This window comes from Trichoderma aggressivum (genome assembly GCF_033847375.1).
Source record: "Trichoderma aggressivum f. europaeum strain CBS 100526 chromosome Unknown scaffold_023, whole genome shotgun sequence".
Classification (NCBI taxonomy): domain Eukaryota; kingdom Fungi; phylum Ascomycota; class Sordariomycetes; order Hypocreales; family Hypocreaceae; genus Trichoderma; species Trichoderma aggressivum.
In genome coordinates, this window is record NW_026946389.1 from 110,828 (window position 1) to 137,240 (window position 26,413).

Consider the following 26,413-nt stretch of genomic DNA (forward strand, 5'->3'; position numbering starts at 1 on the left):
ACAGTGACAGAGAGCCTTATAACCAAAATAGCGATTCATATTTGCAACACGATGGGGCACGTAGGGAAATGAAACATTGCATTGGTGAAGCATAAAGATTGATAAAAACAAATAACAATTGTCTTGCTCTCCTCTTGTACCTACCTATAACCATATAAGCAGCGCCTAATTGCTCATCAACATGTAACATATACATTATGGCCAATTTCATAAACTATCTGATAGTGTCTGAACAAACGCCCCGACCTGTGGAATCCACCACAGATCTTCCAAAATTCCACACATACATCATCTACTGCAGGGTAGCCGTTCTTTAACACCACCAGACAGCCACCAAATAACCAAGCAACGAATAAACGTCCGCATCCTGCGCACACCTAAACAAACGCCCTCAGATTGGAGATGTGAGTCATGCGTGGCTGATAGTGACGGTGAAGGCTCCCGTCTCACCTAAACGATAAGTGATAGCACGGTGACTTTTATCTGCACGATAGGAGTAGCCTCGCTTCTCATGCAGGGCGTTTCTCTGCATACTACATACATGTACACGTGTGTATGTCCCCAGTGTATTTCTCTGTCTCTGCAAATACTACATAGGTCATATCTCGATATTCATCTCCAACTATATCCAACCAAAACGTATTTATTTATACCCGCCACTAGGAATCTACCATCATCTGTTTTCTCAGCGGCCCAAGATAGAAAACCCAAACACCCGCAGCTAATCAGACAAGGATTCAAGATGCACAACTCACTCCCAGACGCACGTCCTAAACCCCTTCCAGCATCGATCTTACTCCTCCAAATATACACACGGAGCATGTTCGAGCTAGTAGCAACCTCTCTCCACTGTTATGCATCATGTCAACGGTACTTGTCACCACTTTTACACAAATCTCGGATGCTGAAGCTGCAGTAGAGCCATCTATCCGACTTACACCGATTCCACGCAACTTCCACCACTCACATCGCCCGAGATAAAGGACATGACACTTATACCGTATTCTTCTCTTGGCTGTAATCTATTTGTACGCTGGCTCTTATCGCATCGACTTCCGACTTCGCATTCCCGACAAAGTCGGTCTGTATCAAGCACAGAATTGACATGGTTTCCAATCCATACGAAAGATTATACATTGTACCAGCAGTAAAATGCCACATAATAACGCTCGCTTGTGTCCATTCTACATGTACCTAGTTAGGCAGCGCTGAGTATTTGGCAGTGGAAAAATCGACTTGGTTTGTCGTCTCCGGGCCTTGGGAGGGATTAAAATTGCTGTGAAAATGACTAGAACGTGTCACGACACAAATAATCCTGTTGCATCTGGTCATTTGACTCACAGGATGACGGTTCAGCCTATCAATGAGTCAAGTCGGCCACTGCCTTGTTCAGTCGGAAAAAGCTCAAGCTACACCCCCAAGGAGAGAGATTCACCATCTTGGGTTCCTACGTAGCATTGCAGTTCCACGGTTGGACGATGATGCCCCCCTGATTTAATGTTCAGCAAGCTTGACCAGTTAGCAAGACAGAATAAAACAGATTCTTTAGTTCGTTTGAGATGCTAGAATAGGTAACACCGGATATTCTCTTCAAAGCAACTGTGTAAGTTCATGAAGTGAAGTAGCATGTAGCCAGTCAATCAGCCCCCATCAATTCATCACACAAGGTCCACGACCTTTAATTCTATTTGTGACAATCCATCGTCACTTAATCCTGTCTGTTATACACATCTCATAATCCCTATCGTTACAATCCCTTACATCATTCACCCCTTTCTTTATTTCTTTTCAACCCCCTTCATATCAAAATCACGACTCCAAAGGCGGCATAAACGCCATCCCCGTCCCCTCCCCCCCATTCACGCTCTTCCTCCTCACATGCGCCCTCAACTTCTCCAATATCTCGCTATCCCTCCACCTCTTCGGCACCGGCCTATACGCAGGCTTAAAATTGCCCACCGTCTGCGCCCACTCCCCCTTTGGCGGATCCTTGGGCAACTCGTCCTGCTTCCGCGCCTCAAACCCTGCACTGCTCGACGCACTCGCGGGACTCGCCGTCACGGAAGGGTTCGTCGTGGAATTCGGCTCCCGCTGCGTCGCCCAGTAATATATGTCCCAGTCGTTCTCGTCGAGGAAGAGGTCGTACTGCTGCAGTTCCTCGGCCGTCATCGTCGGGAGGTTCTGCGACGCAAACGTAGACAGTAAAAGATCCGACTCGAGCGTTCCGCGCTTCCGAGATTGATCTTAAACACAGAGTTGGTTAGCCAGTTGAACATGGAAGAAACACACTCTTGGTTTCTTTTCAGCACATACACAAAAGTCTCGCCCGCATGGTCGAGGCATCCTCGCCAACCCTCCGGAGTGGCTCAACACGAAACGTTGCGCCCTGCAGCTCTCCAACCCCAAGCTCGCCCGGCGTCGTCGAGCTCTCGCTCCTTCGCAATGCCGAAGTGCCAAAAGCGCATCGCATGCGCACGGCAGACACGCACCGAAAAGCCGCAGGCCGCAGGGAAGCTCCAACAGACAATGACATTGTGGGCAGTGACATTGTGGACCAGTTAGTTGTAAAGTAGTCACAAATCTTCAAGAAGTTGCTTTGAAATGGCAGGTTTAGACAATGAATGAACGATAGCCGAGGCCAACTAGCAGATATTCGGCTATTGCTCGAAGAAAATCGGAACGGGGGTTACCTCATCGCACAGCTTCTTTAGTTATAGAATCAAATAAGAAATCATCATAGCAACTATTGGTCTAGTGGCGCAATGGCAGCGCGTTGCTTTCCGGTGGCAAAGGTTCCAGGTTCGAGTCCTGGCTAGATCGGACTAGACTGTTTCTTTTTTTTTTTCTTGCTCCTTTTGGAGCTCGAGTTTGTGCGATCTTCTGTTGAATCGCTCGCTGCATGAGATCGGCTTCACCCCTGCTATCCTTTTTTCACTTTTTGCCGGGGATTGAGACTTTACATTCTTGGCTTCAGTGAGATCGATCCCTGTGCCTACCTTTTTCATCGTTACACATTACAAGGGTAAGCGAGAGACATACGCACACACGCACACGCACAGAGAATGTAAATGCAGGAAAAGGTAATTTCAACTGTTTCAATTCAATTCGTACATACACTCTCAGAAACGGCAGCAAGAATACAGAAACGAAGCAAAAGAAACAAAAAGGAAAATGCTAAATACAAAGAGACAGTCGTAGTTCAAATGAGGCAACGGACTCATCTTCACATCAGCCATCGTCGATTGGCATTAAGTCATTGGTTCGCGGCATTAACACCCCAAGCCGTGCATGGCCCTTGGGTAGCACACACACAAAGAAAAACTTTTGAGTAAACGTGAAACCTCTAATGCTTTTGTTCCCACAGAGATTCTCCTGTAACCATGTTTAGTAGCCCGACCGCAACAAAGCTTGTTTCCTAGGCCACACATCCTGCCTACGCCGTCTAATACCAGGCGGAGAAAACGTCAACCTTCGTAAACGCTGTGAAGGAAACGTCGTGTCTTGGTTCGAGTTGTTCAAAAAGAAAATAAAAGGAAAGGAAATGCTTTGATGTAGATGCCGAAAAAGAATGTGTCAAGTATTGAGGCCAGGGGCACGTCTGTGCACCGTCCTCGGTCGTATTTGATTGCCTTGTTTGCCAAAGCTAGCCTCTGATACGCATTCATATCCGTAGGAAGTTGACATCCGAAGAGATGCTTCGGTGTCTCTTGTGGTTGCTTCCGTTGGCCTCGCCCGTAGCCTTGCGCTTCGTGGAGGTTGATTCGGGAGGAGCGCGGTCACTCAGCTGCTTCTTGTGCCGTCTGATGGGAGTTAGGGGGACAGCCGCAGTGTCAAAGCGATCCGACTTGAGACCCCGAAGGGCGGTGTAGTTGTACGGCCCGCTGAAGGCTAGCGAATCTTGGGTCGCTTGGTTGCTCAGAATCAGCTGTTGGTTGATTTGATTGCGGCGGAAGGCGCCAACAGTATCCGAGTTGAGATGGGACAGGATCTCGCCAGATGCAGTGGTTGGGCGCTTGGGTGATGCGCCCCAATTGTCGTCGTTTCCTTCGTCACCTGACGACTCGTCATCATCGGCTTCACCAAATGTAATGAAGTCGTTGATGTTGAGCTTCTCTTCGTCGTCTTCGTCTTCGTCCTCGTCCTCCATGCTAGGGGATGTTGAGCTATCATCGCCGTTGGCCGTGGATTGGAACGGGAAGAAAGCCTCGGCGGGACCCATGGCTTGAGCATTGATAAAGTCGCCAAAGGTGTTGGAAGAAAACATGGCGCTGAGCATCATGTTGGCCGAGTTGCTAAGCAGCGGCGACGATTGATCCTCGATGGCCCAGGGGAAGTTGAACTGCTCAGGCGACAGGTCCAGCTGCCGTCGTCGATGGGGTGTGAAGATCATCATCTTGCGCGTCAGGGGGTTGAGAACAGCAATGGGCTTCTTGTCAGACCGGTCTAGGTTGAAGCGGCCCACGCGAGGCTGGCCACGCTCTGGTTTGACAGGCGAGTCTGCCTCCGAATCTGATGCTTCATCGCTCATTGTATTGGACTGGCGTCGAGTCCTCTTGCGGATGACAGGTTCAGGAATGTCCTCTTCATCAGTTGTGTCGCCATCAGCTGAGCCATCAATGTTAGCAACAAGGTACGGGGGCAAGCCAGTTTCCACCTCGTGTAATGATGAGACTCACACTCGTAACCATCCAGTTCTAGAGACTCTTCAAAGGTGGGAGTAAAATTTTCAACCACACTAGCAGCGCTAGGAGTGGGCATGGCGGTAGGTGAAGTTTCGTCATCGGAGAGTTGTCGAACCACTTCCTCGGCGTCTGATTCGGAATCTTCTTCTTCTTCCCCCCCTTCCTCATACTGGCCATGGTAGTCCCAAAAGGAATTGGAGCCAGACGATTCATCAGGGTCATGTTCAAGCTCTTTGCGGAACGAGGGATCGAGTGAGTTTTGCGAGACAAAAATATCGGGGAATAGATCGGCGTGGTCATCTTCTGTTTCGGTGGAATCAGAGTCGCTGTCCGGCACATCAAAGCGAACATGGCGCTCTATAATGGGATCTGAAGCAAAAGCGTTGGAATCATGGTAGAAATCGGATGCATTGCCGTCGTCGACGTCGGACAAGATGCCGGCCCAGCTTGCATCATCAGCATCCCCATCATCGGGGAGGTCATCCGCATCATCGTCTTCATCCTCGGCTTCCTCTTCAGCATCGTCTTCGTCACCGTCTTCTTCTTCTTCTTCTTCTTCTTCATCCGGCTGCGGTCGAGGAGCGTGAGAGGAAGGGGATCTGCCCTCTGTGACTATGATTGCCTCCTCGACCGCCGTTACATCCTCCTCATCGTTGTCTTCGGAGTCACTAATGTCTTCGACGGCTGAGTAGCCCTCCTCGTCGGAGAGGTCAAGGGACGATGATGTGTCCGAACCACGGCGACGCTTTTGAGCTTTGGCCGCAGTTGCGGGGTACTTTTGACGAATGTTGCGAGACATTTTGTGTAGTCCCGTAATCATATAAACTTTTTGAATAAAGGAAATTCTCTCCTGCCGGTAATTGATGGCACTTTAGCCGTGATAAAGAGCCTTTTTTTCTTCTTCTTTCTCCTGAAACAATAAAAGGTTGAACAAGTCGATCCAGTACAAATGTGGTCTATAGCTTTTCAATGCTTGCTGCTGAACTTTTGATTCGAGTAAAAGTAGTTGGGGGGGTATTGGGGGGGTCGAAAGTAAAGGTTTGTTTGTCGTAGTAGTAGTGGTGGTAGGGGCGGAAGGGGGGGAAGGAGAGATGTGATAGCTGTCAAAATGGGGTTTTGTTGAAAACTTTTTTTTTTTGCAGCAATTGAGACGTTGAAGGCCCTATCAAAGCGGGCAACTGGCAGGATTTGTGATTCAGAGACGGGCTTTGGAAGAGCATTCGAGCTCGACAGCGGGGGGAAAAGCCTGTTGAAAAACTATCGTCGACGAATTGGTTGATTTGGGCTCGTTGAACTGCTGGACTGCGAGCCGTGATGGGCACGGCCCGCAGTGGGCGTTTACAGCTCAGCGACGGCCGAAGGCATTGTGGCTCGACGAAGTTTCTGACTGGGGGGGTGCTCTGAGGGTTGGAATCCTGGGCTATAGGGCGACTTCGTTGTCTGGGCTTGAAGCTGATTGCTGATGATGCAGCAAAGGGGAGGAGGAGAATCGAATGGGAAAAAAAAAAGTTTTGAAGGCCCCGCGACAAGTACATTGTACCAGGTACCTCTTGCCAGAACTTGCAATCCCAAACTTTTTTTTTTTTCTTCTTGGACCAATCCAATGTGTGGGGTCTGTAATCGATCTGATTCGCAGGGAGGCAGCGAAGGGGGAGAAGGCTAAGCCCGTCTGGGCCCGAACCTGGGACCAGATGCCGCGATGCAAATCAAGTGCAAAAAAAACCGACAATCGTCACCGCTCTTTGTGTTTTAGGCGTTGGCGAACCGCTAATTGGCGGGCTAGCGCGGTGCTGGGCGCTGTTGTGCAGCAGCTCACAGCGCATTTGAGCACTAACGGCGCCTGTAACTTTGCTTTGGGCGGGGCATGGCACCTCCACAGCTGGGAGCGCCACTTTGGACTGCAGATTGCCCTCTCATAGGATGCGTGACGTGCATATCGGGCAGCCTCTGGATGACGGCCTACGCTGTCTTTTGCGTTTACTTACTTGTGCTTGGTTTTTTTTTTTTTTTTTTTTCTTTTTTCTTTCTTTCTTTTTTTTCTTCAGAGTAGCAATCGATCACGAGACGCACGATGCAACCGAGAAAATGCTAGCAGCTCCACATGGGGCATCGTATGAGTCTTTTGCAGCAGCAGCGCCACTGAGGGGCTTCGGTTCATTCCCACTGACTCATAGGCCAGATTGAACTTGGTAGTACATGTATGGAGGACTCGTCATTGGTCTCGTGTTGATGCGCTGATGCCTGCATGATATTGGGGGAGAGGTGTTGGATTCTCTTAGTCGACTACTATACCAGGTATAGACTATCAGTATGATATATTCGAATAGGTATCTTCACTCCTTTGTGTATACATGGATTACATCATCCCTCTATATCCAGTACCCCTCGCTTCATCTCTCATGATCGTGACAACTCTATTCCAACCTCATCAATCGCTTGTATACATGTACCTGTATCCTCTTACTCAGTAAGGCACCAATATTCCAAATCATAACTACCCATTGCTGACCCGCCCGTAAGAAAAGAAAACATCAAATCATAATACCCAAAACGCCTGTCCGTGTCTATGCATTGTCGAAATATCCAATTCCCGAGCCGACTTTCACGGCTTCGAAGTCTCAAGCTTGCCCGCAACACTAGTCTCGTCTCTCGACTGCTTCAGAAACGGGAAGAGCTGGGAGCCTCCGGTGCCCGTAAGTCCCTCTCCCCCCTTTTCCGTTGACGAACTTGCCAGATTCACGCGAGTCGATCCGGTCCACGGCTGCTTGGAGGGGATGAGGATGTATCTCGTCACGATGTTGATGTGCTTCTGTCGGAACGCAGTAAAAGTCTCCACTGCAGACGTATAAGCCGCCCTCAGGAGGTGCTCTTCTTCCTGCAGAGGATCTTCAAGATCAAGTGCAAGCTTGCGGATGCTGCCCAGGCGAGCCACGTGCACCAGGAATCTCGCATGAGGGCCCGGCATGTAATCTCTGGCCTCTTCATGGAAGCTCCTCTTGCTATCTGAGTGGCCGTTGTGAATGACGCCGAGGACAATGTCCCAAAACGCAATGAGTGAGCTCTGGCCATTGCTTCCGCCCCTGAGCTTCCTCCACTCGCCTTTTCCGTTTCCTTCGTCGTAAAAGACACCGTTGGGCAGGCCAGCGGCCTCCATGTTCATGCTACCGGCAAGGAATGGCCTGATCCGGTGATAGAAGGTCATGGGATCGCAGCGCTCGTGCATTCTCTCCAGGAGAACCCCAACCTCTTCGATGTGTGATTTCAGCGCTTCCAATGCTTTGATGATGACCTGATAGTCGTGGGTCTTGATCGCTTCGATAGCGCGAGTCATGATGGGAATGATGGAAGAGGCCTTGGCCTCCATGGCAACGCTGATGAGCAGAAACCAGGACTCGGATTCGGTTCCGGTAAAGGACAACAAAGTACTGAGCGTCTCTGGGTTGGTAAAGTCCTCTCCGTCGCAGGCAAAGTTCCAAAGATTGGCGCCGGCATAGGTCAAGGTAGGGGGCAGCTCAAGATGAGCGGAGACACGGAGATACGGAACGGTCACTGAAGGTGGCAGGATCTGGCAAGAATCTCATGTCAGCATACATGCAAGTCTCGACCAAAGATTGTGCAGGGCAGCAATCATACCTGTTCGGGGACATCTCCGCCCCAGATGTATGCGTGTGCGAAGAAAGACAGGATGACATAGGCTCTCCGCCATTCAGCTTCGGATTTGAAGCCGTCAGTTGATAGGATCGGAAGTTCCCTGATGGCGTCGTGGATACGGCCAGCCTGGATCAGCTCTGGCAGATTGTGAGCGACAAGTTCCCACGGCTCATAGTACGGATCCGATAACATCTTTGGGGGGCTGTCTTCGGGGAGAAAGGCGTTTCTTGAGACGGCATATTTGGACAGGTCTGTCTGCTCTTGGCCCAGTGCCTCTGGACGAATAGCGTGGGGAGACATGACGGATACTGATGGTTTGAAACAGTATCTCTGTCGTTGTCTGTCGTGACCTGTTGGTGGATGATATGGAGCAATCGAAAAGAGATGAAGAGTTTTTTTTTTTCTTTTTTCGCTTTCTCGTGTGCCCTCTCGGCTGAGGCCCTGGCTTCTGGGACCGAGCGAGCACGGTATTATATGATCCTGCTCGGGGAAGTTAGGGTGTTGGGATCAATAGTCCCCTAGCGGATGAAGAGAAAGAGAAAGGAAACATCACGCCATGTGGACACTCGGAGCGTTTCAAAGGTAATCGTTTTCTCTGCCAAGATTCGTCATAAGCGCGATCCATTGCACGGAGCACGGGGCATAATTCAGCAACTAGTCGAACAATAGGAGAGAGCTGGATCGCGAATCGGGAAGGGAGATGGTTTCCTATCCTTCGATCCGTCTGCATCCGAAGATCCGTGTTCCCATCAATACAGAACTAGCGCCATGGCAGCGGGAGCTGTCAAGGGGTAGTTTCGGCTTTCACACCGACCGGAAAGAGCACTGACAGTTGACTAGATCTATTTAGAGCAATGAGGCTCTTGAATATGGACATTGTTTTTAGATGAGGTGGCCCTTTACATTCATTCGCTAGCACGAGAGCACAGCACGGACATGAAGAAATAGCATCGCCATGAACCCAACCAAATCCCAAATTTAGATGAAATAATACTTGAGATACAGTTTGAGATGAAGCCAAGGTTAGAATAAGCACTTGTTGGCCCAGAGTGTGTGCATTACTGTACATGTCATTTGACTTACATGACACAAGTCCGCGTCATAAACCACAGCAAATGTGACAGTCGATGCGGAAGCACTTTGGCAACAACTTCAGTTTAGTCACGTGTAAAGCACAAAATAACCCAAAGCAGCAAGTTTAACTGTCCGTGCGTCTCTTTGATTCGCCGGTGTCGCAAGTTGTTGTGTTCAGATAGTATCGTAAATCGTTGGCGCGGCAAATCGGACACGGAACTTCGGATGGCGGGATCTCGGAATGCGGAACCACGGACTGCAACCCTCTTAATCGGCGCCCTTTTTTCTCCCCCGTAATCGATAAATGAAGCGTTTTGTTACCGGCAGGACGCGGATCGGAGCGGGACAAGCGCTTCTATCTTTGGACCCTGGGGAAGATAAAGTGTGAAGCGTGGTTACCAAAAAACGCAGAGAAAAAAGACAATGCCCCTTCACGTCCTCGCCAAGCTGCACCCGCCAACAACAAGAGTATTGAATCGGCGTGCGTTGGTTTCATTCAGAGGCCGGAGCAGAGCAATCATTAGCGGCAACGTCACCAACAATAGCATCGGCGGCAACAATAGCAACAATAGCTGCAACAATAGCTACAACAATAGCAAAATGGACTTGCCGGCATTCGTAGAGCGGCTTCGCAGCGGCGCCCCTCCCAAGTTCCCCGCGGACGCAAACTCGCTGCAGTTTGCGCAGAAGCTCGACAGCCAGGACTCGCTGCGGCATCTTCGCGATGAGTTTATCCTGCCGACAAAGGCCTCGTTGAAGAAGCGGGCGCTGGACGGCTCGATTCCTGGTAAGCAGCAGAATTGCACGGGGTGCCTTGGGGTTACCCAAGTTGAGCTCGGGCATAAGCATCAAAGCCATTGAACACTCACTCATCTCATCTCATCTCATCAACATCTCACTGCTTCTGCTTTTTATGCGTTTGACATAAAGACTCGATTGACGAGATGCTAATCATGTACCGCAGGTGAAGCCAAGAGCGCCGTCAACGGCACCAACGGCGTCAACGGCGAGAGCGAAACCGGGACCGAGCAGGGCATCTACTTTGTCGGAAACTCGCTGGGCGCGCAACCCAAGGCCGTCCGCGACCATGTCCACGCCCAGCTCGAGACGTGGGCATCACTGGGCGTCAACGGCCACTTCACCGACATGGGCCAGTCGCCGCTGGTGCAGTGGCAGGACATGGCCGAGGACTGCGCCAACAAGTCGGCCGATCTGGTGGGCGCCTCGCCCGGCGAAATCGTCTACATGGGCACGCTGACGGTCAACCTGCACATGATGATGGCCAGCTTCTACAAGCCCGACGCGAAGCGGCACAAGGTCATCCTGGAGTGGAAGCCCTTCCCCAGCGACCACTACGCCATCGAGAGCCAGATCGTCTGGCACGGGCTGAACCCCGAGGAGAGCATGGTCAAGATCGAGCCCGACGACGACTATCTGATCCCCACGGAAAAGGTGCTCGCCACCATCGACGCCCACGCCGACTCGACCGCGCTGCTGCTGCTGCCGGGCATCCAGTACTGGTCGGGCCAGCTGTTCGACATGCCGCGCATCACCGCCTACGCCAGGGAGCGAGGCATCGTCGTCGGCTGGGACCTCGCCCACGCCGCCGGCAACGTCGAGCTCAGGCTGCACGACTGGGACGTCGACTTTGCCTGCTGGTGCACCTACAAGTACATCAACGCCGGGCCCGGAGCCACCGCGGGCGCCTTTGTGCACGAGCGCTACGGCAAGGTGGACTTTGTCGACAACGCGGAGAAGCCCAGCTACCGCCCGCGCCTGTCCGGCTGGTACGGCGGCGACAAGCGCGTGCGCTTCAACATGGCCAACACCTTTGTGCCCACGCCGGGCGCCGCCGGATACCAAGTGTCCAACCCTTCCGCCCTCGACCTGGCCAGCGTCGCCGCCGCCCTGTCCGTCTTCAACAAGACGAGCATGCGCGACCTCCGGTCCAAGGCCCTCGTCCTGACCGCCTACGCAGAGCACCTGCTGGACCAGATCAACGCCGACGCCGACGCCGCCAAGCCCTTGTTCAAGATCATCACGCCGCGAGACCCCGCCCAGCGCGGCACGCAGCTGAGTGTCCTCTTGCGGGAGGGCCTCTTGGACGACATTGCCCAGGCCCTCGAGCAGAACGGCGTCATGTGCGACAAGCGGAAGCCGGACGTGCTGCGGGTGGCGCCGGTGCCGCTGTACAGCCGGTTCGAGGACGTTTGGAAGTTTATGCAGATTCTACGGGGCGCATTGGGTCTCTAAAAAGAAGGTTCACGAGCGTGGAGTTTTTTTATTTATTTATTTATTTATTTATTTTAACCATTATTCTGTTTGTATTCGGCATGACTACTAGAGATTATGTGGAAATGATGGGACCTTTTGACTGCACAGGGAATCGGATATGGATGAAACTGGGTTATGAATGAACATGCAGGATAAATTCTACCACCAGACACATGTAGATTAGTACGGAAAAGACTGCATTTTATATACTACTATAGGTATATGCTGTATCTTACCATCCAACGCTTAAGCCATGATGCCAACAGAAAGACCAAGCACCTCCTCTCCCTCCTCAATCCAAACACCTCAGTTGAGAGGAGCGTCAGTGCTCCGAATAACCTCCTTCCACTCATCGAGAATCCCCATGGTGCTCGCAAACTTATCCCTAACAACCCCCTCCGTGTCACTACCGAGCATCACCCTCACGGGCAGCTCCTTGCCGCTCGCAACCCCCGTGCTCGACAGCACATCGACAACCACCTCCGCGCCCTTGTTCACGTCGCCAGGCTGATTCCCATCCGTCTTCACGAGGGCCCTCCTCGCCTGGCCCGTCGGCGTGTTCTCATCCTCATACGCACCAACCCTAGCCTTTGACGAAACCCTCGCGCCCGGGTTCAAGAACCCAGTGCGGAAGTAACCCGGCTCAATCACCGTCGCCTTGATCTGGAACGGCTCGAGCTCGCCAGCCAACGTCTCGCCCAGCGCAGAGCAGCACCACTTTGTCATGGCGTAAACTCCCATCCCCGCCACGCCGCGCCAACTACCCAAGCTCCCAAACGTGGCGACAACTCCACGGACGCCGTTATCCGCCAGGGGCTGCGCGCGCATGTGCGGCAGAAACGCGCGGACGGTGTTCATGGTGCCAAAGACGTTTGTGTTGAAGCTGTCGTAGACCTCCTCGGGGCTGACCTCCTCGATGGAGCCCTCGAGGATGTAGCCGGCGGCGTTGATGAGGTAGTCGACGCGGCCGTGCTCGGCAAAGACCTGCTTGGCGACGCCCTCGATGGTGGAGAGGGGAGAGGTCACGTCAAGGGCCAGCGTGTGAGCGCCCGCGGTGGCGAGATCTTGGATGCGCGATGTGCTGCGGGCGGTGGCGATGACGGTGTGGCCGCGGCGGAGGGCGGAGAGGGCGATGGCCTTGCCGAAGCCAGAGGAGGCGGCGGTGATGAACCAGACGGGTTGGATGGCCATTTTTGGTGTTGGTGTTTGTTTTGGTTTTTTTGTTTGGATTTGTAAAAGTGTTTTGTTGGTATATGTGCAGAGATGCTTTGAGAGCTGTTGTTGTAAGTGATGCTCAAGTTGCTTGATGATGCTGAACAAAGAGCCATGCACAACAGTGCCAGCTCATGGCCTTTTATCTATCCATCTCGTCACAGCAAACCGCCATCATCGGCTTTACAAACAAACAATCTCCATCCCATTCCATCTACAACGTCACAGCCAATCTCAGCATCGCCGCCCCGAAACGTTGGTGTTGAGAAGCATCCCCGAATCGTGGGCGCCTTATCGCCATCATACATGCACCCTTTCGGCGTTTAAACCCTCGACCGATAAACCTCAACGGCCCCGCATCTCGGCTGGCCCTACCGGCGCTTCAAGGGGTCTAGCCTATTTTGCGTTATGTCCGCAGTCTATGCCGTTACGAGGAGAGCGCTGTTAATAGTGAGAGCGTCAACTTTTAATCATCGCCGATGCTTCTGGGCGGGTTTCAAGTACCAAAGGAATGCTGCGGCATGTTTCTAACTCGAAGGCAGATGGCGTCGGCACATGGCAGGATTGACAACTGTTGAAAGCACATGCCGCAGCACGTGGTTTTATCGTGTGTGTGTGTGTGTGTGCCCTTATGCACTCTGTGTGTCGATGCCTTGAGGGCTGTCCGACATCTCCGTTGGACGAAACTCAACCCAGCTATTCCATCCTCGACAGCTTCTTTTTTCATCCATCGTCCCTACAACCATCGTCTACGACGCCCACTAAATCCGTCTGCCCTCACACTTGCAACAGCAGACGGAACTCGAGCCTCCGCCTCCGTCGGCGGGGTACAAAGCGCATGTACAGTCTACAACGACGACCAGAAAAGGCGCGATTGCTTCACGCTCATAGGCGCAGATGCCCATTACTATGTGGTAATTGGAGCGGCAGAAAGATGAGCCATTCACACTCTTGCTCGGCAAGCTGAGCAGGATAAAAATCCGCTATTTACAGGCGCAATGCTGGCTGGAGGGGGAAAGATGGTGTGGTTTAGCACTTACAAGGCGGCATGGTCTCCGCAATCGGGCGGGACATGGTGGCATGTCTTAAGCCGAGGGGGAGCTTGATTGAATATCCCGACGAATTGACTCTTTGATTCCCGATATCTTGATTGTCACTACAGCAAAAAGAAAAGAAAAAAGAGTATAAGGTATCGAGTCGTCGTCGTCCAGGCCAGGGGAAAGACAAAGTCAAAAGCCAATCTGAACATCACAGACGCAGACACAGACCGCACAAACACCATGGCCGCAGCAATTCCGTGCCCGCCCCGCGGCATCTACGTCCCCGCCGTGGCATTCTTCAACCCCGACGAGACACTCGACTTTGACGCAATCCGAGCGCATCTCACGCGCCTGGCCAAGGGCGGCGTCGACGGGCTCGTCATCCAGGGCTCCAACGGAGAGGCCATGCACATGCTGCACGACGAGCGGCAGCAGGTGCTGCGGCTGGCCAGGGAGGTCCTGGACGAGCACGGCAAGCCTGGGTCCGTCATCGTGGCGGGCTGCGGCGTCCAGAGCACGAGGGAGACGATCCAGCTGTGCCGCGAGGCCAAGGAGGCGGGCGCCGACTATGCGCTGGTGCTGTCGCCGAGCTACTGGGGTGAGTCGATGGACGATTGGACGAGAGTAGAGAATGAATCGTATGAATGCTGACGAAGCCGCCATCATCGCCATCACTCAGTCGGCGCAATGCAGAAGCCCGTCATCTTCAACTTCTTCAACGACGTCGCCTCCGCCTCGCCCATCCCCATCGTCATCTACAACTTCCCCGCCGTCACCGGCGGCATCGACCTCGACTCGGACATGATCATCAACCTCGCCGTCGCCAACCCCAACATTGTCGGCGTCAAGCTCACCTGCGGCAACATGGGCAAGCTGCAGCGCATCGCCCACGACCCGCGCATCGGCCGGCCCTTTGCCGCCTTTGCCGGCAAGACGGACTGGTTCCTGCACGGCCTGGTCGGCGGCTCGCACGGCGTCATTGCCGCCACGGCCAACCTGCTGCCCAAGACGCACATGCACATGCTGCGGCTGTACGACGAGGGCAAGCTCAGGGAGGCCCAGGAGCTGCAGACGCGCTTCAGCAGGGCCGACTGGGCGCTGGTCCAGCTGGGCATCGCGGGCATCAAGGCGGCGCTGCAAAAGTACTACGGGTACGGCGGCGGCCGGAGCAGGAGGCCGTTGGGGAGCACCGTGGACGCGGCCAAGCTGGATGGCGAGGTGGACGTGGCGGTGGGAGGGCTGGTTGAGCTTGAGAATTCACTGTGAGGGAGAGAGGGATGGATGGATGGATGGAAGAAGAAGAAGAAGCACCAAAGAAGCCAAGGTAGAGTGTATATATCAGATGTCATAAGTAGATGCTACCTAGGTACTATACACAATACTAACGTGTTCAAACCAGCCCATATCGACACCAATACCTATAGTACCAATTCTCTCGCTACAATTACGTATTGGCATATCATACACACATCATCCCCATCTAGGCAGTCCATCTACCGGCTTCTCTTTAATCCAGCATGCACACACGCTATATCCCCTTCGTTGTCCCACCTCCCCATCCAAGCAATTCAATCCCACAGTCTCGGTTCATCTTCATCCCTAAACCCCCCCAAACAAATCACCCAATAAATACCCGTCGCCTCAAAACCAAATCCTCCTAGCGTGCCCCCGAAAAACAAGCGCCACCATCCCCATCAGCCACCGGCCAACTTCTTAGCCATCGTCATTCTCCAAAATCTCACCTCCACTAATAACACCCAAAAACCCCAATCCCATCATAGCCTCCGGCTCCTCGGGTTAATGTCCTCCCAAACCCAAAAAAAAAAAAAAGCTATCTCGGCTCCGTTACCCTTTTTTCACCTCTTCATCAAGACTATCCAACATCCCCCCCACTCTCTTGCTTCCTGCATGTACATCTTCTTTCAATTCGTCCTCCGCTATCACAGAAAATCAACCCACCCCTGAAAGAGAGAGCCACCCCCCACTCGGAGCTTGCATTCTTAGCATGGCGGGGTAGTAAAATAAAAAAAAAGGGGACAAGGGGGAGAGAGCTTTCCATTGGGATAGCAAAAGGTTGGAAGTGAGAGAGTGACGGAGCTCGTGATGTGGCCGGCTGCATTAATACGGTTCACCTTGTTTCCATCTCTTTTTCACTCACATCTTGCTCTTCCTCTTCCTCTTCCTCCTTCATACTCCTTTCCTATACTCCATCTTACCAACAATACAACACCGCTTCTCTTCTCTCCCTAAAATCATCAACACCCAAACATCGACCACATCACTCTCTCCCTCACCGATATCATGGCCTCCCAAGACCAAGACCGCCTCATCCTCCCCATCATCGACGCCCACATCCACATCTACCCCGAATCAGAAAACCCCAACCTCGCCTGGCACACCCCCGACCACCCTCTCGCCGGCCAGTTCTCCGTCGACCAGTTCAAGCACGCCACCCGCTCCGCCCCGTCCCTGCTGGGCTTCATCTTCGTCGAGACGGACCGCAAAAACGACCTCGAGGCAATCACCTCGGGCGACGCCGAGGCCGGGTGGGACGGCCCCCTCAAGGAAGTCCGCTGGCTGAAGCGCGTCGCCCTCGGCACGCCCCTCGAGGGCGAAGGCCACTCCCCAGAGGACAAGTCGCTATGCCTGGCCATTGTGCCCTGGGCCCCCGTGCCCTGCGGAGCGGCCATCATGGAAAAGTACCTCGCGAGGGTCGAGGAGGAGGCCGGCGAGGCGTGGCCCAAGGTCAAGGGGTTCAGGTACCTCCTCCAGGACAAGCCGCACGGCGTCGGGCTCGAGGACAAGTTCATCGAGGGGCTCAAGTATCTGGGCAAGCGCGGCTTCGTCTTCGAAGTGGGCATTGACCAGCACCGCCGAGGCCGCAAGCAGCTCGAGGAGACCGTCGAGATGATTGGCCGAGCTCACGACGGCGTCCCCGACGACGAAAAGGTCACCTTTATCATCAGTAAGTACTTACAAAACCCTCTCTACAACACAGCATCGCCCTCGTCTAACACATATCCCCCCCAAAAAAACAGACCACCTCTGCAAGCCCGACCTCACCGTCTACAACGTCTCCTCCGACCCCTCCTTCACCGCCTGGCGCACCGCCATCTTCTCCCTCGGCAAATGCGCCCGCACCTACATGAAGCTCTCCGGAGGCTTCGCCGAGATGACCCCCGCCCTGCGCGAACAGGACCCTTCCCACATCTTCCAGTCCACCTTGCCCTGGCTCGGCGTCGTCCTCGCCACCTTTGGGCCCTCCCGCATCATCTTCGCCAGCGACTGGCCCGTCTGCGCCGTCGGCTTCGACAAGCACGACTTGACCGATGAGTCGGGCGAGGCCTGGCCCAAGTGGAGGGAGGTGGTCGAGAAGATGTGCTGGATGGCCTCGCTGGGCGACGAGGATCGCGCCATGATCTTTGGGGGTACGGCTAAGCAAGCGTATGGGCTGTGATGATGAAAGCGGATTGGTTTTTTACGGCTTATTTTGTTAATGACATGTGTGAAACGACATCTCTCCATCTACCTGACCTAATTGTAAATAATAAAACACCATTTATACGCTCCTAAACGCAAACACATGCTCAACGTTTATTAAAAGCACTTTTCACTCATCAAGTAAAAAGGCACAAAAAGCGAATAAATAAGATTCTCATCAGCATAAATCATCATCATCTAAATTAATAAACTCACACCCCCCAAAAAGGAAGGGCATCAAGAAGAAGAAGAAGAAAAGTGTAAGAAATGAAAAGTATCAAAAAGCCTCCCCTCGGGTGGTGAACATAACAGCTCTCTCACACACGCAACTCTCAACCAGGATATCATCATCAGCAACAAAAAAAAACCGTGCAGGAATTTTTTTTTTCTTCAACTAAGAGAAGAAAAAAAAGACAACAGCGCACGCTTTCATACAATTTCATTCTTTCCTCTCCAATCCATTTGCCATCCAGATCCAACCCTAATTAAAGAAAGAAAGAAGAGAAGAGAAGAAGACTGGTGATCGTAGGAAACAAGACCATGCGGTCTAAAAGAAAGACGGTTCTAAAAAAAAACCAAAGAAAACATTGAAGAGAGTGTGCGTGAAGAAGTCGAAAAAAGAAATGAAGAACCGTCATTGGTAAATCTTTTTTTTTTTTCCCCTTCATCACTATGCTAAGCAGAGGGCCGTAAACGTCGTGTTCGTCTTTTGTCTTTTATTCCCTTTTCAGCCCCGTGGGGAAAAGGAGGGCCAATTTCGGGTTTCATCGTAAATTTGCCAAAAATCAATCGCGTCCTCTATAATTGCCCATCTTCTCAATAGAGTTCAAGATGCCGCTGCCCCTTGCGCCACCCGGCCGAGGCAAGCCTCCTCCGATGCTGGCCTTCCCCCGCTCGTGCGGCTGTCGGAGGCCCGTTCCCGGCGCCCTGAGCCCGGAGACGGAGATGCGGTTCGGGTTGGCTCTCGACGCCTTGGACGACACCGAGTCTGATCGCTCCAGCGCCGGCTTCTTGGACACCGACACCGAGTCTCTTCGCTCCGGTTGGCGCAGGGATGATTGCGGTGGTGGCGACTGAGGCGCCGCCGGCGGCGCGGGTTGTTGGCGCTGCGGCGCGGGAGTGGCAGCGGCAGCAGCAGCAGTAGCGAGGTTCTGCATGCTCATCAGCTCCTCCGCGAGCTGCACCAGCTCTCCCTTCTCGACTCTCTCCTGCTGCAGGTTGACGCGCAGCTCGTCATTGTCGCGGCGCACCGTCGAGATGACCGCCTCCAGTCGTTGGACGTCCGCCTCCAGCTCCCGGATCATGGCATTGTCGCGCACCGACTGGGCCTTCCACTCCTCCATCTCGGCGTGGTCGACCATGGTCATGGTGGAGTCGTGGCCAGCCCTCAGCTTCTCGTTCTCCATGGTCAAGTCCTGGATCTTGGCCTCGAGCTCCCGCACCTTCTTCTCCCATCGGTTTTCGTACGACTTCTTGAGCGCCGCGACCTTGGTCTCGTGCTTGCTCTTGTAGAGGCCGTGCAGCTCTCGCGCCACTCGCTCAACGGCAATCTCCACCTCTCGCGTGTCCTTGGGCTTCTCGGGCGATGCGTTTCTCTCCATCTCCCTGCCGGCGCGCAGGCCGGCCAGCTTGCTCTCTGCCTCTTGGTGCATCATTTCCGACGCCTCCCTTCGCTTCTCGCTCTCCTCCAGCTCTTGCTCCAGGTCCTCCTTCTCTCTCTGCGTCTCGATAATCTCTTCTCTCACAATGCGCAGCACGCCCTCCATCTGTTCCTTGAGGCCACGTTCCTCGCGCAGCCTCTCCATCGACTCGCCCACTCGTTTCTCGGCATCCGTGACGGCCGTCTTGAGGGACTGCACCTCTGCCTCTTTGCCGCTCAGCGACGCCTTGAGCGAAGAAATCTGGGACAAAAAGTCGGACTTGAGCGTCTCCAGCTCCCGCGGCGTGATGGACGGAATGCTCCTAGGCGTCTTGTCAAGGTCGATGAGGTTTGAGAGCTGGCGGCTGGGGGTCAATGTCGATGCCAGGTTGGGCGTGGTCCGGGAAGGCGACAAGACGTCTCGCCTGCCCGGGGGAGACCTCTGAGAGCGTCCGAGCCGCTCGTTGTAGTCGGCGAGGCTGGAGCTGTCGTCCTCCATGGCGTGGTGCGCCCTCTTGGCCGAGGACTCGCGTCGTCCGTTGGGCGTCTGCTGCCCCAGCCTTGCGAGCATGGCCATGTTGGGCACTGCGGAAAAAGCGCTAAAGGTGCTGACGTCCATGGTGAAGTCCTCGTCGCCGGCGGTGGCATCGCCGCGGTGCAGCCTCTCGGTGTCGTCCATGCCCGCCTCGTCCTCCTCGCGGATGCTGCGCTGGCCGTCCTCGTAAATGGAAATGGGCTTCTTCAGGCCGTTGGCGTCCTGGACCACCTCGTCGATGCTGGGCGACTGCGTGTCGTATGTCGGTCGCGATGGCACGTCGCCCGAAAGGTTGATCTTAACAGGAAACCGGCGATCGGGCGACACCTTGCGTGGGCTGCGCACGCCTCCACTCACCTTGAGCAGCGAGCCGTCCAATGAGCTCCTCTGGCTCTCCACAATCCTGAGCGGTGACAGCTCTGTGCCTGACATAATGCGGCTGTGGCGGGATTTGGCGGGCGAAATGTTTTCCTGATTAAAGCGTGCATCGTCGGTCCTGATTCGCGACGGCGGCCTGAACTGCTCCGGCTGCGAAACGTCCGTCGTCGGCGTGCTGGTCATGTCATCGTAGGCATCCTCATACTTGTCGCTGACGGTGCTGGACGCTGACGACGTCGAATTCAACATTGCATCGGCGGACGGCGACAGCGGAGACGACATGATGGGCGAAAGGCGGCGTTGTTGGTTGTTGCGCAACCTGGATCCTCCCTTGATTTGCGCCCCTGATTTCGGGGTTTTTTCTCGATTTTTGACTGGCGGTTTGTGTGCGCGTTTGCGTTGCGCTTCGGTTTATGGAGATGGGAAGCTTTGGTGTCACTTGGCCGACTTTGGCACCGACTTTCTTAGTTCGATTCGACTCGACTGCTTTGTCCAGCCCAGGGCCCTGCCTGCTATTAATAAAAGTGAATTGAGGGCTTCAGTTGTTTATGCGCTGCATTGTTGACCCGGTAACTTTTACGCGTTAAGCCGCAACAGGACTAGCTCTGCGCTGATTTTCACGTGAGGGGACATTACAAGAGTTTCACAGTTGCCAAACATGCCCCGGAAGGCCCTGGAAAGGGGCACTGGCTAGGTCCAGATGTCCCTGGAATGCGCTGCCAATTACGAGCAAAGGAGCGCTAGCCTCGCTGTGGCCGGGGCTGTTCCTGGCCTGTCGCATCCGCCATCCACCAAGACGGTCGAACCGCATCAACTTGGGCATTGGATGGGACAAGCCTCTCAACATCAATCTCAACACTTTAACTGCCATCTACTAGAACAAAGGGGTTTCGACAGACAACACAAGTAAAGGAATCTGGGCCAGTGGTATGCATCGTGGACTGGTAAAGTAAAACTTGATTTAAAAAAAAAAAAAACAAGACTTCTATTTTTTTGATTTCAACGTATACTCAAATAGCTTTTATTGTCGTTTTCATAATTCGTTACCTAATAACGCAACCCATCCAATGCACCGTCTGTAGTGCTTTTATGGCTAAGAACCAGAGAAGAGAAAAGCAAGGGTAGGTCATAAGGTCATTATCAGGACTTGCCCCGACGTCTTCTCTCATTTCCAAAAGCAAAACCCGCACGTCTTTCGCGAAGAAACAAATCCTCAAAAGCCAACAAGCAGCAAGAGAAGAAGCAAAGAAAAAGCGATCCAAATAGACCAAAAAGCATGAAGAAAAAGAAATGGTAAGCAGAAGCAAAAAAAATTCGCAGAGGGAAATAATAGCAAAAAAGGCCAAACATCACGAGAGAAGAAGCCCCTCCTCCCGTAACCGACCGCATCTCGCCTGAGATCATTACAGGAATCCTCTAATTTTCACCGCCCGTAACACTCCGCCTCTTCAAAGAGCCCACGGGAAGGATAATGAGAGAGAACGAGTAAGCGACAACCATGTGCCGCCTTTTTTGTGCAATTAAATTCCTCCATGCAGAAAAAGCCGTCACTCATCAGCCATGTACATCCGTGACAGGGCATCGTAAGTAACATAGAATCGATGGCTAGTCGTGAATTCATCATCGCGTCTTTGGCATGGTGCGAAAGCCCATGAGTCGTCTGCGGGTACAAAGAAACCAAAAAAATCCAATACACGGCAAGGAATGTCGTTACACCGTTGGAGAAAAAAAAAACTGAGATGAAGCAAAAAAAAAAGATGAGAAAATGGTGCCACAAATCGCTGCAAATAAAAATTATTTCATGACGCCGCCGCTGACCCCCCCACCGTGGTTGACCTGAAGATGCTGCAATACCTCGAGAACATGAACTCAGTGAAACATGAAACTCGTCAAGGCGGAAAAGGTTAGATTACGTATGTTGTGTATGTGTTTTGTTTCTTACCGCCGGCGGGGAGCAGCGATAGCCGAAGCAGGTCGGCTCATGGCGTCGTACGTAGGTGCGGATACTGTTGTCTCCAGCATAGTCTTTCGTCGCTTAAGGTCCAGATTTCCCATGTCATCGCCCTGGGGCCGGCCGATGTCATCGTCGTCATCCCGTCCCCTCTTCATGCCCGCACCGGAGCCATTCATCACCGGGGGCTGGGGGGCATAGCCGTTCGACATGGAGCTGGACATGTCGGCGGGCGGTGCATATACATCATTGCCAGGAGCGCCGTTTGTTGGTGCCCGGTCGTTCGTCATCACATTGTACAAGTTGCTGGTTGACTGCTGAACACGCTGCGGGGAGTTGTAGCCATTGTGATGCTGGTAGTAGGGCTGGGGGGGCGCCGCAGTCCTGGGCGTAGCTCGCCCCGAAGCAGGGGGGTGGCTTTGAGAGTTGGCCATCTCGGATGGCATGTTTGCGTCATTGTTCATGGAGGCCACACCCGCGGCAGTGTTGTAGCTGTACGGAGCACGACCGTGATCATAGGAAGCACTGTCGTGAGTATACTCAGCCTCGTGCTCACCCTCCTCTTCTGGGTGGTTATGGTTCTGCTGCTCGGCAGGGCCAATGCCATTGGGGCCCTTGTTCTCAGGCTGATCGTTGGATGGGAGGGACGCAGGTGGTCGGCTAGCAGGAGGGCCCATCTCGCTCTTGGAATAAGAAGCGGCTTGGCTGTACAGGCGATCCGGAGGAGGGGGCGCCGAGTTCTGGTAGGGGGACTGCTGAGTGGGAGGCGCATTGTACATCTGGCGCTGGCTGTCATAGCCTTGAGCAGCAGGGGGATACGGCTGCATGCTTTGAATGGATCCGGGAGGGGTTGCAGCCGGAGTGTTGGGCATCGAGCGCGCACTGCTGATGCCACCGTCCATCGACATGGAGCTACCGCCCTGAGATCCATTCATGCCTTGGTTCGGCCAGTTGAAGCCTTCTGAGGTTGCCATGCTTCCCATGACGCTAGAAGCGCTCGTGGGCGGCGTAGGGAAGGTCAAGGCCCGGTCAAGCGGAGGCCGGCTGGTGGCAGACTGTGAGGGAAGCGATTGCTGAGGACCGGGCAGAGCCAGAGAGTGGTGCCCTCCGATGGACGGAAGACCAGGGGGAGGCGGGTTTCGCATGGGGACGCTCTCACGTCTTTGTCGGTCAGCAGCGGTCATGACCTGGCTCGTCCTGCCCGGATTAGCGCTGGGGTGGTATAGGAGGGCGCCGATGTTGTGCACAAAGAGCGGATACAGCATTTCTGTAATCTTCTCCTTGTTTGCAAAATCCAACGCGCGCTCATAGGGGATCCTGATGAGACAAGTTCCATGTTAGCGTTTTCACAGCTTCGCTTCGTCTGAAAAGAGAGGGCTCAACGTACCAAACACCCTTGAGATGCATAGGGCCAATCTTGACAACGTGGCGAACCTTTTCGCTCTTCAGGATGCCATCTCGGCGACCTCGGGTCATTCCCGCGACATTGAGCAATTTTGTTCCATTAATCATGTGGTTGTCTGCACCAGGCCAAGTTAGTGAAAACTGCTCAGACGGAGAGCTCGAAAGGCCGGGTTTACTATACCTTCTCGCCTAGCCACGCAAATACCCCGGGCCTCGACCTGGAAACAAAGGCTGCCCTCGTCCTCCCACAACGTGGCAGTAACGCGAGGCTTCATGCCCGGGGGAGGCTGCTGCCCCGTGGTGTCGAATCCAACGTACTGGGCCTGGCCTGCCACTCCGGGGATGGAAGGCAGCACAGTTGACGGATTGCCCATGGGATTTGATACTGAAGGGGGAGGAGCCGGAGGGGACGTCAGGCCATTGGCGTAGCCATACTGGCTGTAGGGAGCCGGGTTGGAGTACGGCGAAGGTCCAGGGGGGAGCAGTTGAGATTGATGCTGCGAGTAGTGCGCCAGACCGCCAGAAGTAACGGTCTGAGGAGGGGGCGGCTGCCCAGCTGACATGTGCTGTGTGGCGTAGTACATGTCGGCACTCTGGTTCATCGCGTCGTAACTGACGATGGTAGTGGCCGGCCCCGTGATGGCTTGGGCAGGCAGCGTGGGAGACGGGGTCTTGGGGCCGTTTGACGATGAAACAGAGGTATACGACGACAAAGACCCAGTATGAGAGCTAATCGACGATGCAATGGACCCAACTCGGGGCGAAGACGTGTTTGAAGAATCTGCCTGGTACGGCAGCGGCGGAGGGAGAGACGGCAGTCTATCGCTGCTCATAAACGATGAGCGGGAAGCGGCGTGAAAGCCCAAGTACGGGAGGTCAGAAGGCCCTCGGGTCTGCACTTGACTGTGTGGCAAATCCAGCTTTCCGGTGTTGGTCTTTGTAAGAGAAGAGGATGGAGCAGACGAGAATCGAGACTCGTCAAGACAGGATGAAAAAAAAATTGCGATGGAAATCGACGCTAGCCACTCAACAAAGAACGCTCGCAATGAAAGAGTCCAAAGCCAATCAAGAATGACAAGACAATTGGGAGAGGCGGATGGGGGTTTTTTTCCTCAAAGGTCCAAACGGAGGCTCGGGAGAATCTAGCGGTGATCGAAACGCTTGACAGCAAACGGTGAGAAAGACGAGGCGAAAACTTTTTTGTTCTTTTCCGCAACAGTAAGAGATACTCGTAAAAGAAGTGTCTTTAGTCGTAACAAGGCATCAAAAAAATTCAATCGTTTCGTCTCAATCGTAACATCCGAACTGGTGTCTCCAAATCGTTGCAGGCGCTTGCAGCGAGTTTCTGAGGTAATATCAGGCAAAGTCGGTGATGACGGCGGTGCAACAGAACGCTGCAACCAAGCCCGGGCAAGGATGACTTTGCGTCGAAAGTGAGAGGAATGGGAGCTGCGATTGAAAGGACAAGGTCGGTTTGGAGGGTGGAGGAAGCTCTGGGACGGGCCACAGCTGTGTGCAAACAAACTGCAGACGTTTGTTCGCTTCCTGGTCAGGTCACCCACTACTGCAATGCAGACCGATTAGCTGCGTTGAATGCCGGATAAGAGAAGAAGAAGAGGCGGGGGGGGGAGGATGCGCAAGAAGGAAAAAGAAAAGAAGAGGAAGAAGAATGAAGGACAGGAGAGGAGGGATATGCGGACGAGAGAGAAGATGTAGAGACTGAAAGCCGTGGCGGGCAATGTCTCTTCTTTTTTCTTCTTTTTTTCTTTTTTTCTTTTTTTTCCCTTGACCTTCTCTCTCTCTTCTCAGTCGGCTGACTGCAGTGGGGAATAAGACGGCGCCAACGGGACAAGGCACAAAAGACAAAGACTCAATGCTCGACTTACCTTGGTCCTGGCCTCTCGGTCTCGGAAGCTGAACCACAAGGGAAGAGAAGGGAAAAACGAGGAGGTCGGTGGAGTCGTGAAGACAAGAGGAAGAGAAGCAAAAAGACTGTCGCCAGGCCAGGCTGGGGACGGTTTTGTTTTTGGCGGTTGAGGGGAGCAGACCAACGGACGGGGCCTGGGACGGGCCAGGGAATAGCGGTAGAGTCAAGGTTCAGAGTGGACAAGCACAAGCTCGGGGTGGGGAACTGGAACTGAGCGCTGCCAGTTGGTTACAACGGGTACTTTTTCGCTTTCCAGCACCGCAGCGGCATGTACCTGGACAGTGCTGGGCACAGTCGCCGGTGCGTACGAGGTACCGCTCAGCCGGCCGGTACATGTACCTTGCCTTGCCAGCGCTGTCCCGGCCCCCTTGGGCGCGTACGAAGCCAGCGGTAGGGGGGTCTGGACAGCCAAGCAGCCCTTCGCGGTTAGGTCGAATTGTGGATTGGCGACTCGGCCTGGTGTGGGCTCTCGCGCTGCTGGCAACATTTGATTTTCTGTTGATTTTGACCAAATGGAATATCACCGTGCTGGTGCTGTGCAAGGCAGGCATCCCGGTACCGGTACGAGGCCGTCGCTGGGTGCGATTGGCGCTTGCAGGTATACAGTACCGACACCACATGCTCGCAGACATCTCCAGCCGCCGGGCTGCTCCACGGCACAGTGCCTCGTACCGCCCGCACCGCTTCAATCACTGCAACGATATGTACTAACCCCGGGCCTCGCCAGGGCACTCGGCGCTGGAGCTGCCCGCTGTACTGTAGCTTGCGTCGGGGCCGTTATCGCGCTGAGGGTCAACACAACTGGCGCTGCCTCTACCTCCCATCGACGGCGCTGGTACTTGTGCTCCCACGCTCGTGCCATACAAGCAGCAGGTACCTCATACGGGCGCCAGTCGCTTCTAGCGCAGCGCCCGGCCGGTCCGCTGTCCATCTCTAGCACCCTCAGCTGGGAGCCCCTCTCCTCTCTCTTCCCCAACCTCTCTCTGTCTGTCTGTCCCTCTTTCGCCCTCTCTCGCCGCCCTCAAGTCAGCTTCTGCTAGCTAGGGGCGATATCCTGCCATCCTTCGCCCGTAGAGGCCTAAACGCTGCAGCAATCGACGAACCTTCTTCCTGCCAGCATCTGCAGGTCTCTTCCGCCACGGCGCCGGCTCCACAGTTGGGCGCGC

General features: G+C 53.9%; 10 protein-coding genes across 10 annotated transcripts; 3 read left to right on the forward strand and 7 right to left on the reverse strand.

The window, feature by feature from the left end:
* Window positions 1-1,809: 1,809 nt before the first annotated feature.
* Triagg1_6048 (uncharacterized protein) lies at window positions 1,810-2,533 on the reverse strand (the record flags this gene model as incomplete). Its single annotated transcript, XM_062900630.1, has 2 exons — window positions 1,810-2,243; window positions 2,314-2,533. 2 exons carry the CDS (start codon window positions 2,531-2,533, stop codon window positions 1,810-1,812), a joined length of 654 nt encoding a protein of 217 aa, XP_062754905.1.
* Window positions 2,534-3,661: 1,128 nt separating this feature from the next.
* Triagg1_6049 (uncharacterized protein) lies at window positions 3,662-5,481 on the reverse strand (the record flags this gene model as incomplete). Its single annotated transcript, XM_062900631.1, has 2 exons — window positions 3,662-4,605; window positions 4,677-5,481. The coding sequence occupies 2 exons, from the start codon at window positions 5,479-5,481 to the stop codon at window positions 3,662-3,664; spliced, it is 1,749 nt and encodes a 582-aa protein (XP_062754906.1).
* A 1,803-nt stretch (window positions 5,482-7,284) lies between these two features.
* Triagg1_6050 (uncharacterized protein) lies at window positions 7,285-8,633 on the reverse strand (the record flags this gene model as incomplete). The annotated part of the gene is made up of 2 exons (XM_062900632.1): window positions 7,285-8,247; window positions 8,316-8,633. 2 exons carry the CDS (start codon window positions 8,631-8,633, stop codon window positions 7,285-7,287), a joined length of 1,281 nt encoding a protein of 426 aa, XP_062754907.1.
* Window positions 8,634-10,007: 1,374 nt separating this feature from the next.
* Window positions 10,008-11,660, forward strand: Triagg1_6051 (uncharacterized protein; the record flags this gene model as incomplete). Its single annotated transcript, XM_062900633.1, has 2 exons — window positions 10,008-10,194; window positions 10,372-11,660. The coding sequence occupies 2 exons, from the start codon at window positions 10,008-10,010 to the stop codon at window positions 11,658-11,660; spliced, it is 1,476 nt and encodes a 491-aa protein (XP_062754908.1).
* A 327-nt stretch (window positions 11,661-11,987) lies between these two features.
* On the reverse strand, window positions 11,988-12,872 carry Triagg1_6052 (uncharacterized protein; the record flags this gene model as incomplete). The annotated part of the gene is made up of 1 exon (XM_062900634.1): window positions 11,988-12,872. The coding sequence occupies one exon, from the start codon at window positions 12,870-12,872 to the stop codon at window positions 11,988-11,990; it is 885 nt and encodes a 294-aa protein (XP_062754909.1).
* Window positions 12,873-14,173: 1,301 nt separating this feature from the next.
* On the forward strand, window positions 14,174-15,199 carry Triagg1_6053 (uncharacterized protein; the record flags this gene model as incomplete). Its single annotated transcript, XM_062900635.1, has 2 exons — window positions 14,174-14,531; window positions 14,613-15,199. The coding sequence occupies 2 exons, from the start codon at window positions 14,174-14,176 to the stop codon at window positions 15,197-15,199; spliced, it is 945 nt and encodes a 314-aa protein (XP_062754910.1).
* A 1,035-nt stretch (window positions 15,200-16,234) lies between these two features.
* On the forward strand, window positions 16,235-17,390 carry Triagg1_6054 (uncharacterized protein; the record flags this gene model as incomplete). The annotated part of the gene is made up of 2 exons (XM_062900636.1): window positions 16,235-16,898; window positions 16,972-17,390. 2 exons carry the CDS (start codon window positions 16,235-16,237, stop codon window positions 17,388-17,390), a joined length of 1,083 nt encoding a protein of 360 aa, XP_062754911.1.
* An 808-nt stretch (window positions 17,391-18,198) lies between these two features.
* Triagg1_6055 (uncharacterized protein) lies at window positions 18,199-20,247 on the reverse strand (the record flags this gene model as incomplete). The annotated part of the gene is made up of 1 exon (XM_062900637.1): window positions 18,199-20,247. One exon carries the CDS (start codon window positions 20,245-20,247, stop codon window positions 18,199-18,201), a length of 2,049 nt encoding a protein of 682 aa, XP_062754912.1.
* A 1,656-nt stretch (window positions 20,248-21,903) lies between these two features.
* Triagg1_6056 (uncharacterized protein) lies at window positions 21,904-24,153 on the reverse strand (the record flags this gene model as incomplete). The annotated part of the gene is made up of 3 exons (XM_062900638.1): window positions 21,904-23,233; window positions 23,304-23,436; window positions 23,526-24,153. The coding sequence occupies 3 exons, from the start codon at window positions 24,151-24,153 to the stop codon at window positions 21,904-21,906; spliced, it is 2,091 nt and encodes a 696-aa protein (XP_062754913.1).
* A 1,257-nt stretch (window positions 24,154-25,410) lies between these two features.
* On the reverse strand, window positions 25,411-25,734 carry Triagg1_6057 (uncharacterized protein; the record flags this gene model as incomplete). The annotated part of the gene is made up of 1 exon (XM_062900639.1): window positions 25,411-25,734. One exon carries the CDS (start codon window positions 25,732-25,734, stop codon window positions 25,411-25,413), a length of 324 nt encoding a protein of 107 aa, XP_062754914.1.
* Between the last annotated feature and the right edge of the window lie 679 nt (window positions 25,735-26,413).